The sequence below is a fragment of the Monodon monoceros genome, unplaced genomic scaffold (genome assembly GCF_005190385.1).
Source record: "Monodon monoceros isolate NGI ecotype Baffin Bay Population unplaced genomic scaffold, NGI_Narwhal_1 Super_Scaffold_7, whole genome shotgun sequence".
Lineage (NCBI taxonomy): Eukaryota > Metazoa > Chordata > Mammalia > Artiodactyla > Monodontidae > Monodon > Monodon monoceros.
Genome location: NW_021703784.1, coordinates 55,458,378 through 55,473,596, shown reverse-complemented (window position 1 = coordinate 55,473,596; position 15,219 = coordinate 55,458,378). Strand labels below are relative to the sequence as shown.

The following is a 15,219-nucleotide window of genomic DNA, read 5'->3' as shown; positions in this document are numbered from 1 at the left end:
ACTGAGATGGCCATACTCTTTGGAGCTGCTACCACGAGTCCCTGCCCTCCCCCAGAGGCACTGGCCACTGTGATTCCCAATGGATAGAGTCCCGCCTTGCTCTGGATCTGAGGAGCTCAGAGAGGAGATAGGGGATCGGTGAGAGGGGGTGAGAGCTTGAGGGGGACAGAGGTTCAGTGAAGGAGGACAGTGGGGGAAAGTGGCTCTGTATGGGGCTCCTGGAGGGTGAAAAAAGTTCTGTAACTGGGACGAGAGCTCGGTGTGGGAGGAGGCTCAGAGCAGGAATGGGAATGCAGAGCGGAGACTGGAAAATCAGGACTGAACGACCCCAGGGCTGGGAGGGGCCACCCGTCCACATTCCCTCTGCCCCTCACCTCCCCACTGCTCGCAGGAGAAAATATCCAAGGGAAGTGCCAAGCCAAGAGGCTGTGAAGGAACAGGCTGAGGGGAGGCTAGTCAGCAGCCTCCTCCCATCAGCGGGGCTGGATCTAAACAAACACATCCTCCTCCACGACTCTGGCCCTGGGCTGCCCCAGCCAGAGATCAGAGGAATTCAGAGAAAGAGACGAGAGAAGGAACTAGTGACTAGGCACTTGGAGAGTAGGGTCAAGTTTGAGCAGGGCTTCCTAACTCACTTGGAAGAGGTGGCTGCTGTCCACCGTGGCCCAAAAAGCATCGATCGACCCGGTGCCTGGAGTCCCCACGTTGGCGCATCCCTGCTGTGGTCCCTTGGCTGCTGTCTACAGAAGCCCCAGATAAGTTCTCACTCCCTCTCTCCCACTAAGCTCCAGTCCTGAGATTGAAATAGGGGCTGAAGCTCACTGCGCCCCAGAAATCATGGGACCCAGGATAGGTAAGTCTGGACAAAGTCAGAAAGGGGCATTGGGAGGGAGTCTGGGGCCCACGTTCCCAGGGCGAACGGTGAGGCTGTAGGGGTAACTTGTGCGCACTGGGGTGGGGCAGGGGTTCGCAGTTCCCTACACTGAGCCAGATACATGGCCAGACCTAGTGAGGGTATGTTGAATGAATGAGTGAATGACCAGAGGGGCAGGAAGGGACACTGTTTACTCAGCTGGAGGCAGGACACCCAGCTTAACCTCCCTGATGAGACAGAGAAACCGAAAGGGCAATGGGAAGGGAGGCCCCTGGACGTTCTCCAAGCCCTGTTCTCCCTTTGAAGTAGGCAAAGATAGAGACAGACAAAGCAGACAAAAACAGAGATAGAGAGAAGTATAGTCAGACCCAGATCAAGTCCAGGGATACTCAGAGTCAGACAAAGTCTGAGACAGAAGGCCAGAGACAGCAGGAGAAGGCAAAGATCAAGAGGTGTCAGCTGGAGCAATGCAGGGACAGGGGCGACCAGCTCAGAGAGAGGGCTGTGGAAGAGACCAGGAGAGATAAAGAGAAGCAGAGACAGTGAGGGAGAGAGAGAGAGAGAATCAGACAGAGACAGATCAGGTGAGAGACGGGCCTGCAGACAAAGAATCCGAAAGATCAGCACAGAAAAGAAACCGATTCAGAGAAAGACCTGCACAGACCTACGTGCGTTTGTTGGTGGTGGGGCGGGGAGGAAGCGGGAGGGGAGGTGTCTTGAAGCCTTGAGAAGCCAAGTCTGGAGCGTGCCCAAAGCACCATGTGGAGAGGGCGTTGGTTCTGGGAACAGAGCGTCCTGCTGAGCTTCTTGGGCAGGAGGAGGAAGGTGGAAGAAAGAAACAAAGGGTCTTCAGATAGGGTGGCCCTCGGGCTTGATGCCCTGCAGCGATCACCTCTGGCCTTCTCCCAGCTGTCTGTGTGCCTCACACCCACTCAGACAAGGCCGGACTTGCTTCGGGGAGTGAGGCATGAGGGCTTCCTGGGCCGAGCAGGCAGACGTGGCTGTGTTGCAGCCACGGCATGGAAGGAAGGGTGGGGGTGGATGCTTCCTCTGAGGCCCTTGCAGGGGAGATGACAGTGAGAGTGAGTTGATTTGGAGACGGGCCACTGACAAACCAAATTCCCAGTCAGCCTTGGCCTGTTATGGGATCTGAGGGTTGGTGATCCTACGGGAAGAAACTAGTGACTTTGGCTGTACGACACCTGTCCCCCAACTGTGATTCTGACCCCTGCAGGGCTCAGCTCTGGCATATTCTCTAGCTGGCCCTCCGCTTCCCACACACACAGCAGGAGGCTGACCCCAGCTTCTGCCCACTGAGCCACCCGAAGCCACCTCTGGCCTCTCTTCCTGAGCCCCAGTCTGAGCTATGGCCAGGCTTCCCCCATGCTCTCTTTCTGGTCTGAGGGATGTGGGGATGCAGCTGGGGCAGGACACAGAGCCTGGAGCCTGGTAAGAAACCCACACACAGCTGGCCTGAGGGAGAAGGGCCAGCAGTCCCAGCCAGGGGCAGATACCAGAGAAAAGAGTCAGGGTCAGACCTGGCCGTCAGCCAAGTCCCAGCACCAACTCGCCCCGTGCCTTTAGGCAACAGGCAGAGCTTCCTGGTCTATGGGGGAGGCGCTGAAGAAAATGATCTCCCCAGACCACGCCCATTTTGTGATTCAGGGAAGCTGGTTTCCCACCTCTGCACCTTTGCTCAGCTTTACCTCCACCCGGAAGGCACCTGCCCACACCCCATTCTCGTGAAATTTGTCCTGTTTTCTAACTCCTCCAAACACCGACGCTTCCGGGAAGCCTTCCAGACTGATTCTCCCAGCTGGAAGTAACCTCTCTCCCATATGCTGTTTGACCCTCTCTTTGCAGTTCGTCCTTCCTCGTTCCTGGTATTGTTTCTGTTGTTCTCTCCAGTCCTAGGTTCACATGTGGGCCAACCCAGGGCAGGGAGGTGGGGCAAGGGAAAGAACCAGCTTCAAATTGTAGCTCTGCCTCACTAGCTTTAGGAGAATGCAGTGACATTCTCTCACCCTTTTTAATAAGTGAGGAAACACATGCTCAGAGAGGGCAAGTGACTCGTCCAAGGTCACCCAGCAAGCAAGCTGCCGAGTCGGGGCCAGAACCAGGCCTGCCCCATGCCAAAGCCCTTTCCGTTCTGTGCCATTGCCCTCGGGGCTTTCTCTTCCCTTCACACACCCCACGCTGGTGAGTCTCCACCCACCTTGGGCACTTCTCCACTGGTTCCAGACAAAGCAAGCTTTTCTCTGGGAGCTAGTGACTGGGAAGTGGGCAGGGGATTTATTCCTCCAGGCCGGGCCTGGTCCGATGCGCCAGATCTTAGGCAGCTGGGAACCACATGGCGAGCTTGCCTAGTCTAGGAGTCTAGGAGTCTCCACGATCGGATGCCAGGTATCCACTGCCCAGTTTGCTTCTATCCCTCTCTGGGACTCACTTTCTCCATCTGTGCAGTAGATGGTAGGGGTCGGCTGAGGTGGTCACTTGGTCCCTTCCAGTGCTGAGAAGCTCAGTTTTCTGCCTCTGGAGAGAGCAATGGAGCAGAGGCCTCTTTTATGGGGCAGGCTTGGCTACCTCCAGGGTGCAAGCCTGGGCCTAGCCACACCCTGGGGGTGGAGAGGAGGTGAACTTGGTTCCTGCTCCCCCTCATGGGCTGCAGCCCAGAGCCCTAAGCACTGATGCTTGGAGTGGTGGAGAACAATGCCCGCCTCCCCAGACTGGGAGCGCCCTGGGAATGGGGTCTGATTTGATCCGTTCCTGAGGCCCCAGAACCTGGCCCAGGTGGGGCAGAGGTGGGGTATTGGGGAAGGTTCAGCACAGAAGCTCTCCTCCATCCTCCTCATGCTCCCAGCAGCCCCTGCCCCATGACATTCCTTCCCTCCCTCCAATCTGCTTTGAAAGCCTACTCTTATTGAGGACTGGAGACTCGTGATAAGGAGTGAGGTCGGGTACAATGGGGCCCTCGGGGAGTAAACAGTAAAGCACAGAGAGTGACAAGCTGGGACTCTTGGCTGGAGGAAGCAGTGTGGCCTGGGCCAATGGGCACATGTCTCTGAGCCTCAGGCTCTGTGTTTTAGGCCTAAGGAGGCCGGCCTGGATTCCCTGTGGGCTCAGGGCTCAGGGCTCACCCTCCATCCCCCGGTCCTCATCACTATTTTTAGGGTCATCTCGGGTCTAGATGGGGTAGTCAGGGCTGGAATTGGGAATAGAAAGTCCCAGCACAGTGTCTCTGACCCAGCTTGGAAAACACCAGAAAGCAACAGCTGGAGGCCAGTAACATGCTATTGTCCTCCCAACAGACCACCCAAGGATCCTGCTAGGAGGAATTTCCCAAAGATGGCAGCCAAGCCCAAGGCCCAAGACTGCCCCGCCCCAACTTCCTGTCTTTGATTCTTCCCCTTCGGAAGCCTTGTGGGACCACACGGGGAACTGAAGCCCTCAGGGGCCCCACACTGCCTCCACCCCACCCCAGGCTCATGCTGCAGCCCCCCGCTTCCCCAGACTCCCACACTCCACCCTTCTCTTCTCCCTCACTCTGTTTAACTCAATTCAAGAATCATGTTTTTAAGCCTGGCCTTGAAAGATGAGAAGTGGTTTGCTGGAGAGGCAGGACACTCCAGGCTGAGGGTACAGCATGTACAAAGGCTGAGAGGTGGAAAAGAACAGGATGAGTTTGGGGAATAGCAAGCATCTACTGGGACCAGAGAAGAATGTTCACTAGGGGTGGCCTTGACCTCTTGGAGGCTGTGGCGTCCTACTCATGTGCGCCAGATGGGGTCCTCAACTCACCATTGTTGAGGGCCACAGTGTACCAGGCAGGGCATTTTCCTTTAATCCTACCAAAGCCGCTGTGTGCCAGAGAAGGCGGCTGAGGCTTAGAGAGGCTAAATAAACTGCCTAAGATCACAGCCACAATGTGGCAAAACAAATATTTGAATTCAAAGTCTTCTGTCCCAAAGGGTTTCAACAGGGACCCGATTTGGTCCATCAGGACCCAGGAGAGGACAGCCTCTGCCCAGGGGAGTCCACTGGCTAATCGGGCAGATAAGAGGGGGACATAAGTGATGCAGGAGGGTGACCAGCCTGGCATCCCAGAGAAAGGGCTGAGGGAACTGGACCAGGAGGGGCAGGGGAGGTTTATGGAGGGAGAGAGAGCTGGCATGGGCTGCAGGAGCTAGGCCAGGGAGCCAGCAGGCTGAGGCAGCCCAGGGCAATCTAGGAGATAGGAAGGGCTGGAGGCGAGGGTTAGCCACGAGGCTGGCCTCCTACACACACACCTCCAGAGAGAGGTATCTGGACAAATGGATTGCCCAGTGTCTGCGGCTAGGAAGTCATCACAGCTCAGGCCGTGGCTGTGTGAGTGCTGGTGGTTGGTAGGTTTTCCAGAAACCTCCGGGCTCCTTTGTGACCCTGCACCATCCCCTCAACCTTGGCACCTGAACATGGTTCCAGGATGGGTTCCTCCTTTGGCTCTGCTCTCCTCAGCCAGGGCATCTGGGGGAGGCTTCTCACTCTCAAAGGCAAGTTTGCCCTCGTGTGGCTTCTGCTCCCTTCTCTCCACACGTGCCTTCCAGACTGAGAACCAGACTGGCTCTGGCCCATGTCCTCTCATGGGCTGTCCTGGAGCCCACGATCTCCTAAGCATCTTCCCCTGGGAGCCCCCGTGCCAGCCCAAACTCACACGTCCAAGGCTGAGCTCACTATCACCCTACAATGCTGCCTTAAATGGTGGTACACCCAGACCAAAAGCCTTACCTCTCCCCCCTCCCCTGCCCCCAGGACTCCTTGGCCTCCTGCACTCCCCATCCACCTGCTTTTCCACCCAGTCCTGTCCTTCCCATCTCCCCACTGTGGTCCATCAGCTTGTTACTCTATATCTCCACTGCCACCACCTGGCCCAGACCCCATCATCGCTCGCTCCCCTGGACCCCACTCCTGCATTCTCCCTGGTCCCGGCCCACAGCCTGACTTCTCCACTCTCTCCCAAGAGGCACGGAGGTCTTCATAGGAGGCCAAATGAGACCTCATCACTGGGCTCAGGACAAAACCCAGCCCTCCAGCCTGGCATTCAAGGGTGGTCATAGCCTGGCCCGTCCAACCACTCCAGCCTCACCTCCCCACCTTGACCCCAGTGCTCCAGTCTTGCTGGACTATTCGTTCCCTGAGCAGTCTTTGCACTTTCATACTTCTGCCCTTTACTTTGATGTTTCCTCCCCCAGGAATCCTTCCAGAACCTTTAAGTGTAGTCTAGGACCTCTTCACTATGTTTCTATAGTCTTGGAACTTCTTGTGTCACACAGTGAGCACATGTTGTGATTCTGTATTAGGTGTTTGCCCTGATCACAGACACACACACACACACACACACACACACACACCCTGGTAGCTCCCTGAGAGCGGGCACCTGGGCTGCTTGCTTCCAAGACCCCGGCCACCTGTCTTGTGGAGCTGACAGTATGTGTGGAAACAATCTTCATTCTTACTCCTATAACAAGCAGAGACAAGCTCCATCCCCACCGTGGTGACCCTGGGCAAGTCATGGCCTTTTCTGGTCTTGCTGCCTCACCCTTCAAAGGGTTAACCCAGCCTTGGCTTCCTGTCCAGCAGACTCCTCAGGCCCAGGGTTGCTGTGGGTCACAGATGGGGAAGCCCACAGGCAGGTGAAAAGGGTCCTGAAGCAGGCCAGGTGGGCCCAAAGAGGCTCTAACAGGGCAAATTGCCACATGAAAGGCAAGCATCTTAGACCAGCTGAGTGTTTCCATATAGGAAGGTGGGCCCAGTGTTGCCAGATCTGCTAATCTTTCAAGAAAAAACAAAATTCGGGAGTTTTGTGTGAAATTTCCTGATTTTTTAAATGCTGGCAACTAACTTAAAAACACTCAGCGAGCCAGCATTGTACAAGCCAAATAAAAATGTCTAGGAGTCAGATGTGCCCCCAGGCAGGACTGCCGTCCGCCCCGCACAACTCCAGAGGGTGCCGTTCACTTCATGGCGCACAGCTCACGCAGCTACACATGGGGCCTTTGGCCAGGGCCTCCCCGTTGTAACCTCTGCCCTGTATTATCTCTCTGCTAGTTCCTCTGACCACCCTGGCAAAGCGTGTGTGGTGGCAGGGGTAGGGGAGAGTCCTTTCCTTCTCTTGCACAAGGAAATTATCAGGAAAAAAAATAAAGGTAGGGTTTTCCTGGTGGCACAGCGGTTGAGAGTCCGCCTGCCGATGCAGGGGACACGGGATCGTGCCCTGGTCCAGGAAGATCCCACATGCCACGGAGCAGCTGGGCCCGTGAGCCATGGCCGCTGAGCCTGCGCGTCCGGAGCCTGTGCTCCGCAACGGGAGAGGCCACAACAGTGAGAGGCCCGCGTACCGCAAAAAAAAATAAATATAAAAAATAAATGTCTTGGAATGCAGCAGGTGAGGATGGAGAGGGGAGGGAAGACAAGGAGACAGCAGAGGGAGGCTTCCAGAGGGTTCTGTGCCTCTTCAGGGAACAGGAGGAGGTGAGAGAGCACTGCTGGGCTGAGTGTCCCACTGCAGGACAGTAAGTTCTGAGGCCTGGTGGCCAGGCCTGGAGATAGCTCCCTGGTGAATTTGGGGCAAACACTGACAAAACTGACACTGTGCAGCATCTTGGAGTTAAAGGATGTTACCTGTGTGACCCTTGTGCAGGCTTGAGAGGTAAGGCTCATTATTCCTATTTTGCAGAGGCTCAGAGAGGTCTAATTGCTGTCCCGAGGCCACACTGGGTCTGAGTGACCCTAGATCGTGCTCTCTCTGCTGAGGGACAGGCTGGAATGTTCTGGAGAAAAAGTGCCCTTTCCTTGTCCCTCCTTGGTCCAAGCCCTCTTCCTCCATCCTCAGGATATGAGAATTCTCCCAGGCTCTCTCGGCATTTCTCAGCCCGTCCCTCCTCAAAGTTCAAATCTGGGCCTTGGTTATGAGTCCTGAACTTTCACCATACTCAGGTCCCCTGGACTGAGGGCCACATGTCCTTCTCACCATATTTCTCTGTCCAGCCTTGCCCTGACAGTGCTCTCTGAGACGCTCAGAAGAGGGTGTTGACTGACCAATGAAATGACTAACTGACCAGCTAAAGAATCAGCTGGTAGAATGGCCGACTGTCCCCATACAACCACCTTTGACAATTAACTGGAGGGAAGCCAGGCCAGAATAAGAAATGGCTACATGGGGATTATTTTTCATAGGTTCTAAGGCCATCATTGGCAGCCACCATCTCATGGTTGCTGTTAGGGGCCCAGGTGTCAGACAGACCTGAGTTCCAGTCCAGGCTTTGCCATTTACCAGCCCCAGGACCTGGATAAGCCCCTTCCCCTCTCTGTGCTTCAGTTTCCTCATCCACATCATGGAGTCACAGCAGCTACCTCAACCGTTTGCTAGGAGGCTGGGTGAGTGTGCCCAGCCCAGCACATAGGGTGGCCCCAGGACAAACTCCTCCATCAGGCCACTTCCTGTAAGGGTAGAAGGTGAGCCAGAGAGCTGGGTCTCCCAACCCCCCGCCTGCCTGGCCCTTCAGGGCTGAACTTTCTCCTGGTTCCCAAGTTCTAGATGTGGCAATGCTCCCTGCTGTCCCAAAGCAAGTATGAAGGCAGGTGGGGGGGTTTGTACCTGACAGGGAAGAAAACAATGTTCACTGAGCACCTGCTATGCACCGTGTCAGTGCTGGTTCCCCACATGTTAGTGACACAACCTGCCAATAAGACAAAGTCTGTTATTTACCCAGATAAGGGACAATACCACTTCTCAAAGCTTTGGCAGTATCTCGGAGTGGGGAGGAAAGGTCAATATTTGTTGAGAATTTGGAAGTTTGTTTTACAGCCAGTTCTTCAGAATGGGGAGAGAGGTGGGTGAGGGAGGGATGACCAGGATTGGGTAAGATTAGTGATACCACAGTCCAGGGTTTTCTGGTAGAAACAGCAAGGTGAGGATCTGGGGGGCAGAGATTCGAAGAATCTGAGGTGCACACCCTGTTGATGGTTTCCCTTGAAGAGTCGCTCCGTCTTTTCGGAAGTTCCTGTCATAAAAAATCAAGCCATTTGCTGGGGCTGCTCAGTCTAAGAAGAGTAAAAACTAAAAATGCTAATGAAGACAGTGGAATAGCAAAGTCAAGTTAATGTCATCGGTAAGGTGTGGTTTGGGGCCTCTAGTGTCCAGGCTGAACGTGGCGGGAGGGTCTGGTTCTCGGGGCGTTCTCGGCAGTGGGCAGTAGGGATTGCTGGCCCTGTGTTGAGGATGAGGAAGCAAAGGGGCCGCTGGTCTAAGGGATCAAAACCAGCTGGGGGATTAAAACCTGGGCAACTGCCTCCACAGCTAGGGAGCGTGCACGGCGGGAAGGGGTCCGGGTCCTCAGGTCTTGCGGTTGACTGGGGCTTGGATGGGAAAGAGAGAGTTGATCCAGAGACGGAATGATTGGAGCTGTCGGAGGGAGGCGTTAACGTGGAGGAACCAGGGCTGCGTGGAAGGAAATGGGTTCAGGTGGGTCTGTGGCCTCAGAGGTACTTGAAGATTATCAGGAAAGGGGAGAGCATTGGCCCTCAGGAGGCCTACTGTGTGCCAAGCCTGAGCCAGGTGCCCGAGATGCCTTACCTCCTTGAGTAGATGCTATATCCTCGCCTTACAGAGGAAACAGACTGAGAAAGATAAAGGGGCACATCCAGGCTCGCAGCCCCATATCTGCCTGAGATGTGCTGTTTATAGCTGGAAGGTGGCTGGAGTAGGCAGGCCCCTGCGCCTTTCCAGGAAAGAACGGGCAGGGAAAATCAGCCCCTCCTGTCAGGCTGCTCTCTGAACCTTGCCCCTCATCCCCCAGACTCAGACTCCTGGCCATGGAGGGGGTATGGCCACAGCCAGGACCCCGTGCCTTGCACACATCTGGAGTCTCTGACTGAACTGAAGGTCTCTGGCTGACAGACTTTCGGGGCAACTTTCTGACTGGCTTTCTGAGCAGCTGCTCTACAGTGAGTGGGCAATTGACAGCCCGAACAGACAAGTCTCCTGAAGGACAGTGGGCTAGTGGACCAGTGACTTACCAGCTGATGGGCATGAGTGCATGAGCAGCCACATGACCCACCGACAGGCACACAGGCCCCTTGCCTGCCAGCTCTGGAGCTGCGGGCTGCCAGCCCTTGGAACCCCCTGGCATACCTGGGGCCCCCAAAAGTGGCTACCCAACTAGGAGAGGAAGAGGCTGGAATTTTTTCCTGGGACCTGGTTCCCTGCCTCTCTCCTTATTCCTACAGGCCAGCCCAGCTCAGCCCAGGTTCACTCCCTCAGCTGCCCTCTCTCCTGTCAGGGCTGGCCCTTGAAAAAGCCTTCAGAGGATGGGAAGGGCCTCAGAGACAGCAGGTGAGGTGAGGTGGACACACAGCCCTGGATTCAGGACCCTCCTTCCAGGGCGAGTTCTATCCCTTATCAGGGAGTCAGACTGTCTGCTGCCAGCCCCCCTATAGAGGCGTCCAGCCCACGGGAAGGGGTCAAAGGGGATTGACAACCGATCTGACCAGCCCTGTTCAGTGACCGACTGGCCACCCAACACACTGACTGGTGGCTGCTCTCAGAACCCAGGCGGAGGGCCCAGGGCCAGGGCTTCCCTCCTCCACCCAGAGGCTCACACTATAGACTGGGCCACAGGAGGGTGGAAGGTCCTGAGCTGGTCCATTGACCTTTGCCCCCTCCCTCATCCATCCCCTGGGTTTCTTTCAGAGCTGGGGATCCAGGTCAGTGACTTCTGACCTTCCAGCCTCAGCTCCAGCCTCATCATCTGGTTGGCCTGGCCCCTTGGGGGCGGACACTGCTGCCTTCCAGGTGGCCTGGCTAGGTTTGGTTGGGCCAAGACAGAGAAGAACATTGTGCTTCTTCCCCTCATCAAACCTGTGCAAGGGGCACAGAGTGACACTGAGGTGAACACCTCGGCTCGTGTTCCTGCACCAACAGGAGTCAGCAGAGCTGTTACCTGTGAGCCTTGGTGCCCTCATCAGAAGCATAGAGATCATGAGGCCCCAAAGGCATGGAGTCGTGGAGATGCTCCACGAGCATGCAGAATGTGCATGCAAGCCTTTACACACGTGGACAGCATGTAGCACAGCCTCTGTGCTACAGCAGGCGACTGGTCTCTGCTGGTGAGAGGAACTGGGCTTCAGAAATCATCCTGTCAACCTCCTCTGGTTGAGTTTGCTTGGAACCCCCTCACCTTCTCTTCTCCTTCAAAGTGACCTCCACAGAGCCTCGCCCCAACTTCCCTTATCTAGACCAACCCCTTATCTCCTCCCTGTCAGGTGTCACTTTTGTTTCAGCATCTCCTTGTTTCCTCTGAGTGTTCATACCCCACAAAAGGGACTCCTTCCCAGCCACACACACTTCCATTTCCTCAACCAAATTCCTCAAGCTATTTGTTGTTTTTGTTTTTAATTAATTTATTTTTCAAAATTTATTTATTTTTGGCTGTGTTGGGTCTTCGTTGCTGCGCGCAGGCTTTCTCTCGCTGCGGCGAGCAGGGGCTACTCTTTGTTGCGGTGCACGGGCTTCTCATTGCAGTGGCTTCTCTAGTTGCACAGCATGGGCTCTAGGTGCACGGGCTTCAGTAGTTGTGGCACATGGGCTCAGTAGTTGTGGCTCGCGGGCTGTAGAGCACAGGCTCAGTAATTGTGGCACACGGGCTTAGTTGCTCCACGGCATGTGGGATCTTCCTGGACCAGGGCTCAAACCCGTATCCTCTGCATTAGCAGGCAGATTCTCAACCACTGTGCCACCAAGGAAGTCCCTCCTCAAGCTATTTAAATAGACATTTTCCCAAAGATATGGCCAATAAGCAATGAGAAGATGCTCAACATCATTAGTCATTAGGGAAAATCAAATCAAAACCACATGAGGGTTATTTGTAGTGAGGTGGATGGACCTAGAGTCTGTCATACAGAGTGAAGTTAAGTCAGAAAGAGAAAAACAAGTACCATATGCTAACGCATATATACGGAATCTAAAAAAGAAAAAAAAAAGGTACTGATGAACCTAGTTTCAGGGCAGGAATAAAGAGGTAGACATAGAGAATGGACTTGATGACCCAGGGGTGGGTGGGGTGGGACGGCGAAGCTGGGGCGAAGTGAGAGTAGCATGGACATCTATACACTACCAAATGTAAAATAGTTGGCTGGTGGGAAGCAGCTGCATAGCACAGGGAGATCGGCTCGGTGCTTTGTGACGACCTAGAGGAGTGAGATAGGGAGGGTGGGAGGGAGGCTCAAGAGGGAGGGGATACGGGGACATGTGTATGCATGTGGCTGATTCGCTTTGTTGTGCAACAGAAACTAACTCAGTATTGTGAGGCAATAATACTCCAATAAAAGTCTATTAAAAAAAAAACCACATGAGATATCATTTCACACCCATGAGGATGGCTATAATCAAAGAGGCAGACAATAATAAGTATTAGCAAGAATGTGGAGAAGTTAGAACCATCATCCATTGCTAGCAGGAGTGTAAAATGGTGTTAGAAAACAGTCTGGCAGTTCCTCAAAAAGTTAAACATAGGGCTTCCCTGGTGGCGCAGTGGTTGGGAGTCTGCCTGCCGATGCGGGGGGCGCGGGTTCGTGCCCCGGTCTGGGAGGATCCCGCGTGCCGTGGAGCAGCTGGGCCCGTGGGCCATGGCCGCTGGGCCTTCGCGTCCGGAGCCTGTTGCTCTGTGGCGGGAGAGGCCACAGCGGTGAGAGGCCCGCGTACCGCAAAAAAAAAAAAAAAAAAAAAGTAAACATAGAGTTACCATATGACCTAGGAATTCGACTCCTGGCTATATACCCAAGAGAACTGAGAAAGAAATGAATAAATAAATAAATACATACACACACACACACACACACACACACACACACACAAATTTGTATATGAATATTCACCGTACCTGAAACAAATGTCCATCAACAGATAAATGGTGAACAAAATGTGATTGATATATAGCCATACCCTGCAATATGATTCAGCCATTAGAAGGAATGGAGCATAGATACATGCTACAACATGGATGACCTTTGAAACATTATGCTAAGTGAAAGAAGCCAGTCACAAAAGACCACATATTGCATGATTCCATTTATATGAATGTATATGAAATGTCCAGAATAGGCAAACCCAGAGAGCCAGAAAATACATCAGTGGTTGTCAGGAAATGGGAGGAGGGAGGAATGGGGAATGACTGCTAATGGGTGCAGGATTTCTTACTGGGGTGATGAAAATATTCTGGAATTAGATAGCGGTGGTAGCGTATGACTTTTTGAATGTACTAAAACCACTAAATTGTATACTCTGAAAGGGTAGGTTTTACGGTGTGTGAATTATATCTCAGTTTTGAAAAATTCCTTAGGCTCCCAGGTATCTTGTGTGAGGAGCACAAAACCCTCACTGGCGGTGGCAGGCCTCCGTAGTCCCTCCCTGAGTTTGCCTTCCATCTCCCTGGAGATGGGGTGAGAGGTCCCACACCCCCTCTCTGTGTCAGAAGTGTCCTCAGGGCAATTTTCAGGCTCCAGCGGAGATTGTTGAATGAGCGGAAACTCCTGCCAGGTTGAGAGGCATCTGAGACAATGGAGTGGCTTCTGCAGGAAGCGGGACCCCAGAAGGGGAGCAAGGCCAAGGAGGCCTGGGCTGCCAGGGGGTGCAGGTGGTTTTCATCTAAATGGAGGGGTGAAGTCTCCCAAGGCCAGGCTTCCAGGCTCCTCACTGAGATTAAACGTCAAGAGACCCTGAGAGATGCCTCTGAAGGGACTGCAGTGAGTGGGAGACTGACATGGTTACCATGGTTACCATGGGAGAAAACCAGGCACACGTAATGGGGCCAAGAATCCATGTTCTAACCTAGCTCTACCTTCTGAGTCATCTCCACACATGGGGCCTCAGTTTTTCAAGGGTTAAATGAGAGGGGTTAAATGGGACGACCTCTTAGTGCCCTTTCTGTGCAGACCAGCAACCTGGTTCATGTACGACTTGGGCATTGGGCTGGTTAGTTCTGTGATTATAGCCAGGGTGGTGCCCTGTGGAGGTGTTGGTATCTGTTCCAAACTACCCCCAGGAAAAGCTTTTATGTCCTGACTTTGGACCAAGACTTGACCATGCACTGAACCCCAGACCTCTGATCCTAGACTGAGCCAGACAGACCCAGACCCAGACCCAAAGTCAGCCTCCAGGAACACTGGATGTCTCACAGATATAGGCCCCAGGGGGGCTAAGGCTGTGCATTTCTACACCAAGACCACAGCTTAAAGGTTATGTGGCAGCATCAGAAACTTCTCCCTAGAAGGAAGCTTTACGCTGGGAATGGAATGAAGGTGTGAATAGGTGGTCCCAGTGGGATCTGACCAGCATGGGCACATGGAGCACACACACACCCTCTTAGGAAGGGCTCTTTCAGCACCTGGGACGCAGGAAGGCTGATGGTGCTTTGACTCAGATTCTCACCAACCCCTGAAACACTTTGGGCTACCCGGTCAGGGCCATTCTCTGGGATTCCATCTCCACTCTCATGCCCTGGCTGTCTGTCCCACAGGGCCAATTGGTGAGGAGCTCCAGGTGCCAGACAAGGACACCAAGGCCATGGTGGGCACAGAAGACACACCTGGAGGCAAAGCCAGGCCAAATCCTCAAGATCTGCGGCCAAGTGTGTTTCACAGCATCAAGGTACCTCTCAGGGCCTGGCAGGAGCAGGGCCATCCAAGCCCAATAGAACAGGCTCTGCCACTTACAGGCTATAAAATGCCAAGCAAGTTGCTGCCTTTCCCTGAGCCTCAGCTTCCTCATCTGTAGAATGGGTATCTGTGATCTACAGAAGCACTTAGCTTGGTTTCAGGCACATGTTCTCTCCTTCCAGAGAGGCTGCTCTGTGGGCAGTGGGTGACCAGTCTTCTTGGCTCCTGTTTTTTAGCAGGAAAGAGAAGGACCCCAGGGATCCTGAACCTGTATGAATACTGGGAGTGTTGGCTCCAAGGGCAGCCCTAAACATCCAAGCCTCCACCGGCACCTACAGGGTGCCAGGCCCTGTGCCGGAAGCTGTCCCCACATGGTCTTATTTAGTTCTCATAATAACTTGAGGAGGCAGGGGTGTCTTCCTTGTTGCACAGATGAGGAAACTGAAACTCAGAAGAACAGACACTCTATTTTTTAAGCTCTGGCATAAACACCCTATTTTTAATTCTTTGAAGCAAGCTTTTTCTTCTCTTAGGAATTCTGCCAGTTTTTCAGTAGGAGTACAGGCAGGGAGGGTGTTCGGGTGAGGCTGAGTGAGGTGGGGTGGGTAGCTTGGGGGTTTGCTGTGTGCAGGTGGTCTCCCAAGGGAGCTCCAGGG

General features: G+C 54.0%; 1 protein-coding gene across 5 annotated transcripts in view; it reads left to right on the top strand.

The window, feature by feature from the left end:
- The first annotated feature begins 361 nt into the window (after positions 1–361).
- SLCO2B1 (solute carrier organic anion transporter family member 2B1) overlaps positions 362–15,219 on the top strand; it is a 51,282-nt gene continuing 36,424 nt past the window's right edge. For 2 of the 5 annotated variants that reach the window (XM_029206856.1, XM_029206855.1), the window contains exons 1-2: positions 544–853; positions 14,425–14,555. In XM_029206856.1, the coding sequence (XP_029062689.1) occupies positions 838–853; positions 14,425–14,555 (147 nt within the window). In that variant the 5' untranslated portion in view covers positions 544–837. Of the gene's footprint in view, positions 854–8,747; positions 9,022–14,424; positions 14,556–15,219 lie in introns of those variants that run through there. The other 3 variants (XM_029206858.1, XM_029206857.1, XM_029206859.1) reach the window with 3 other exon arrangements.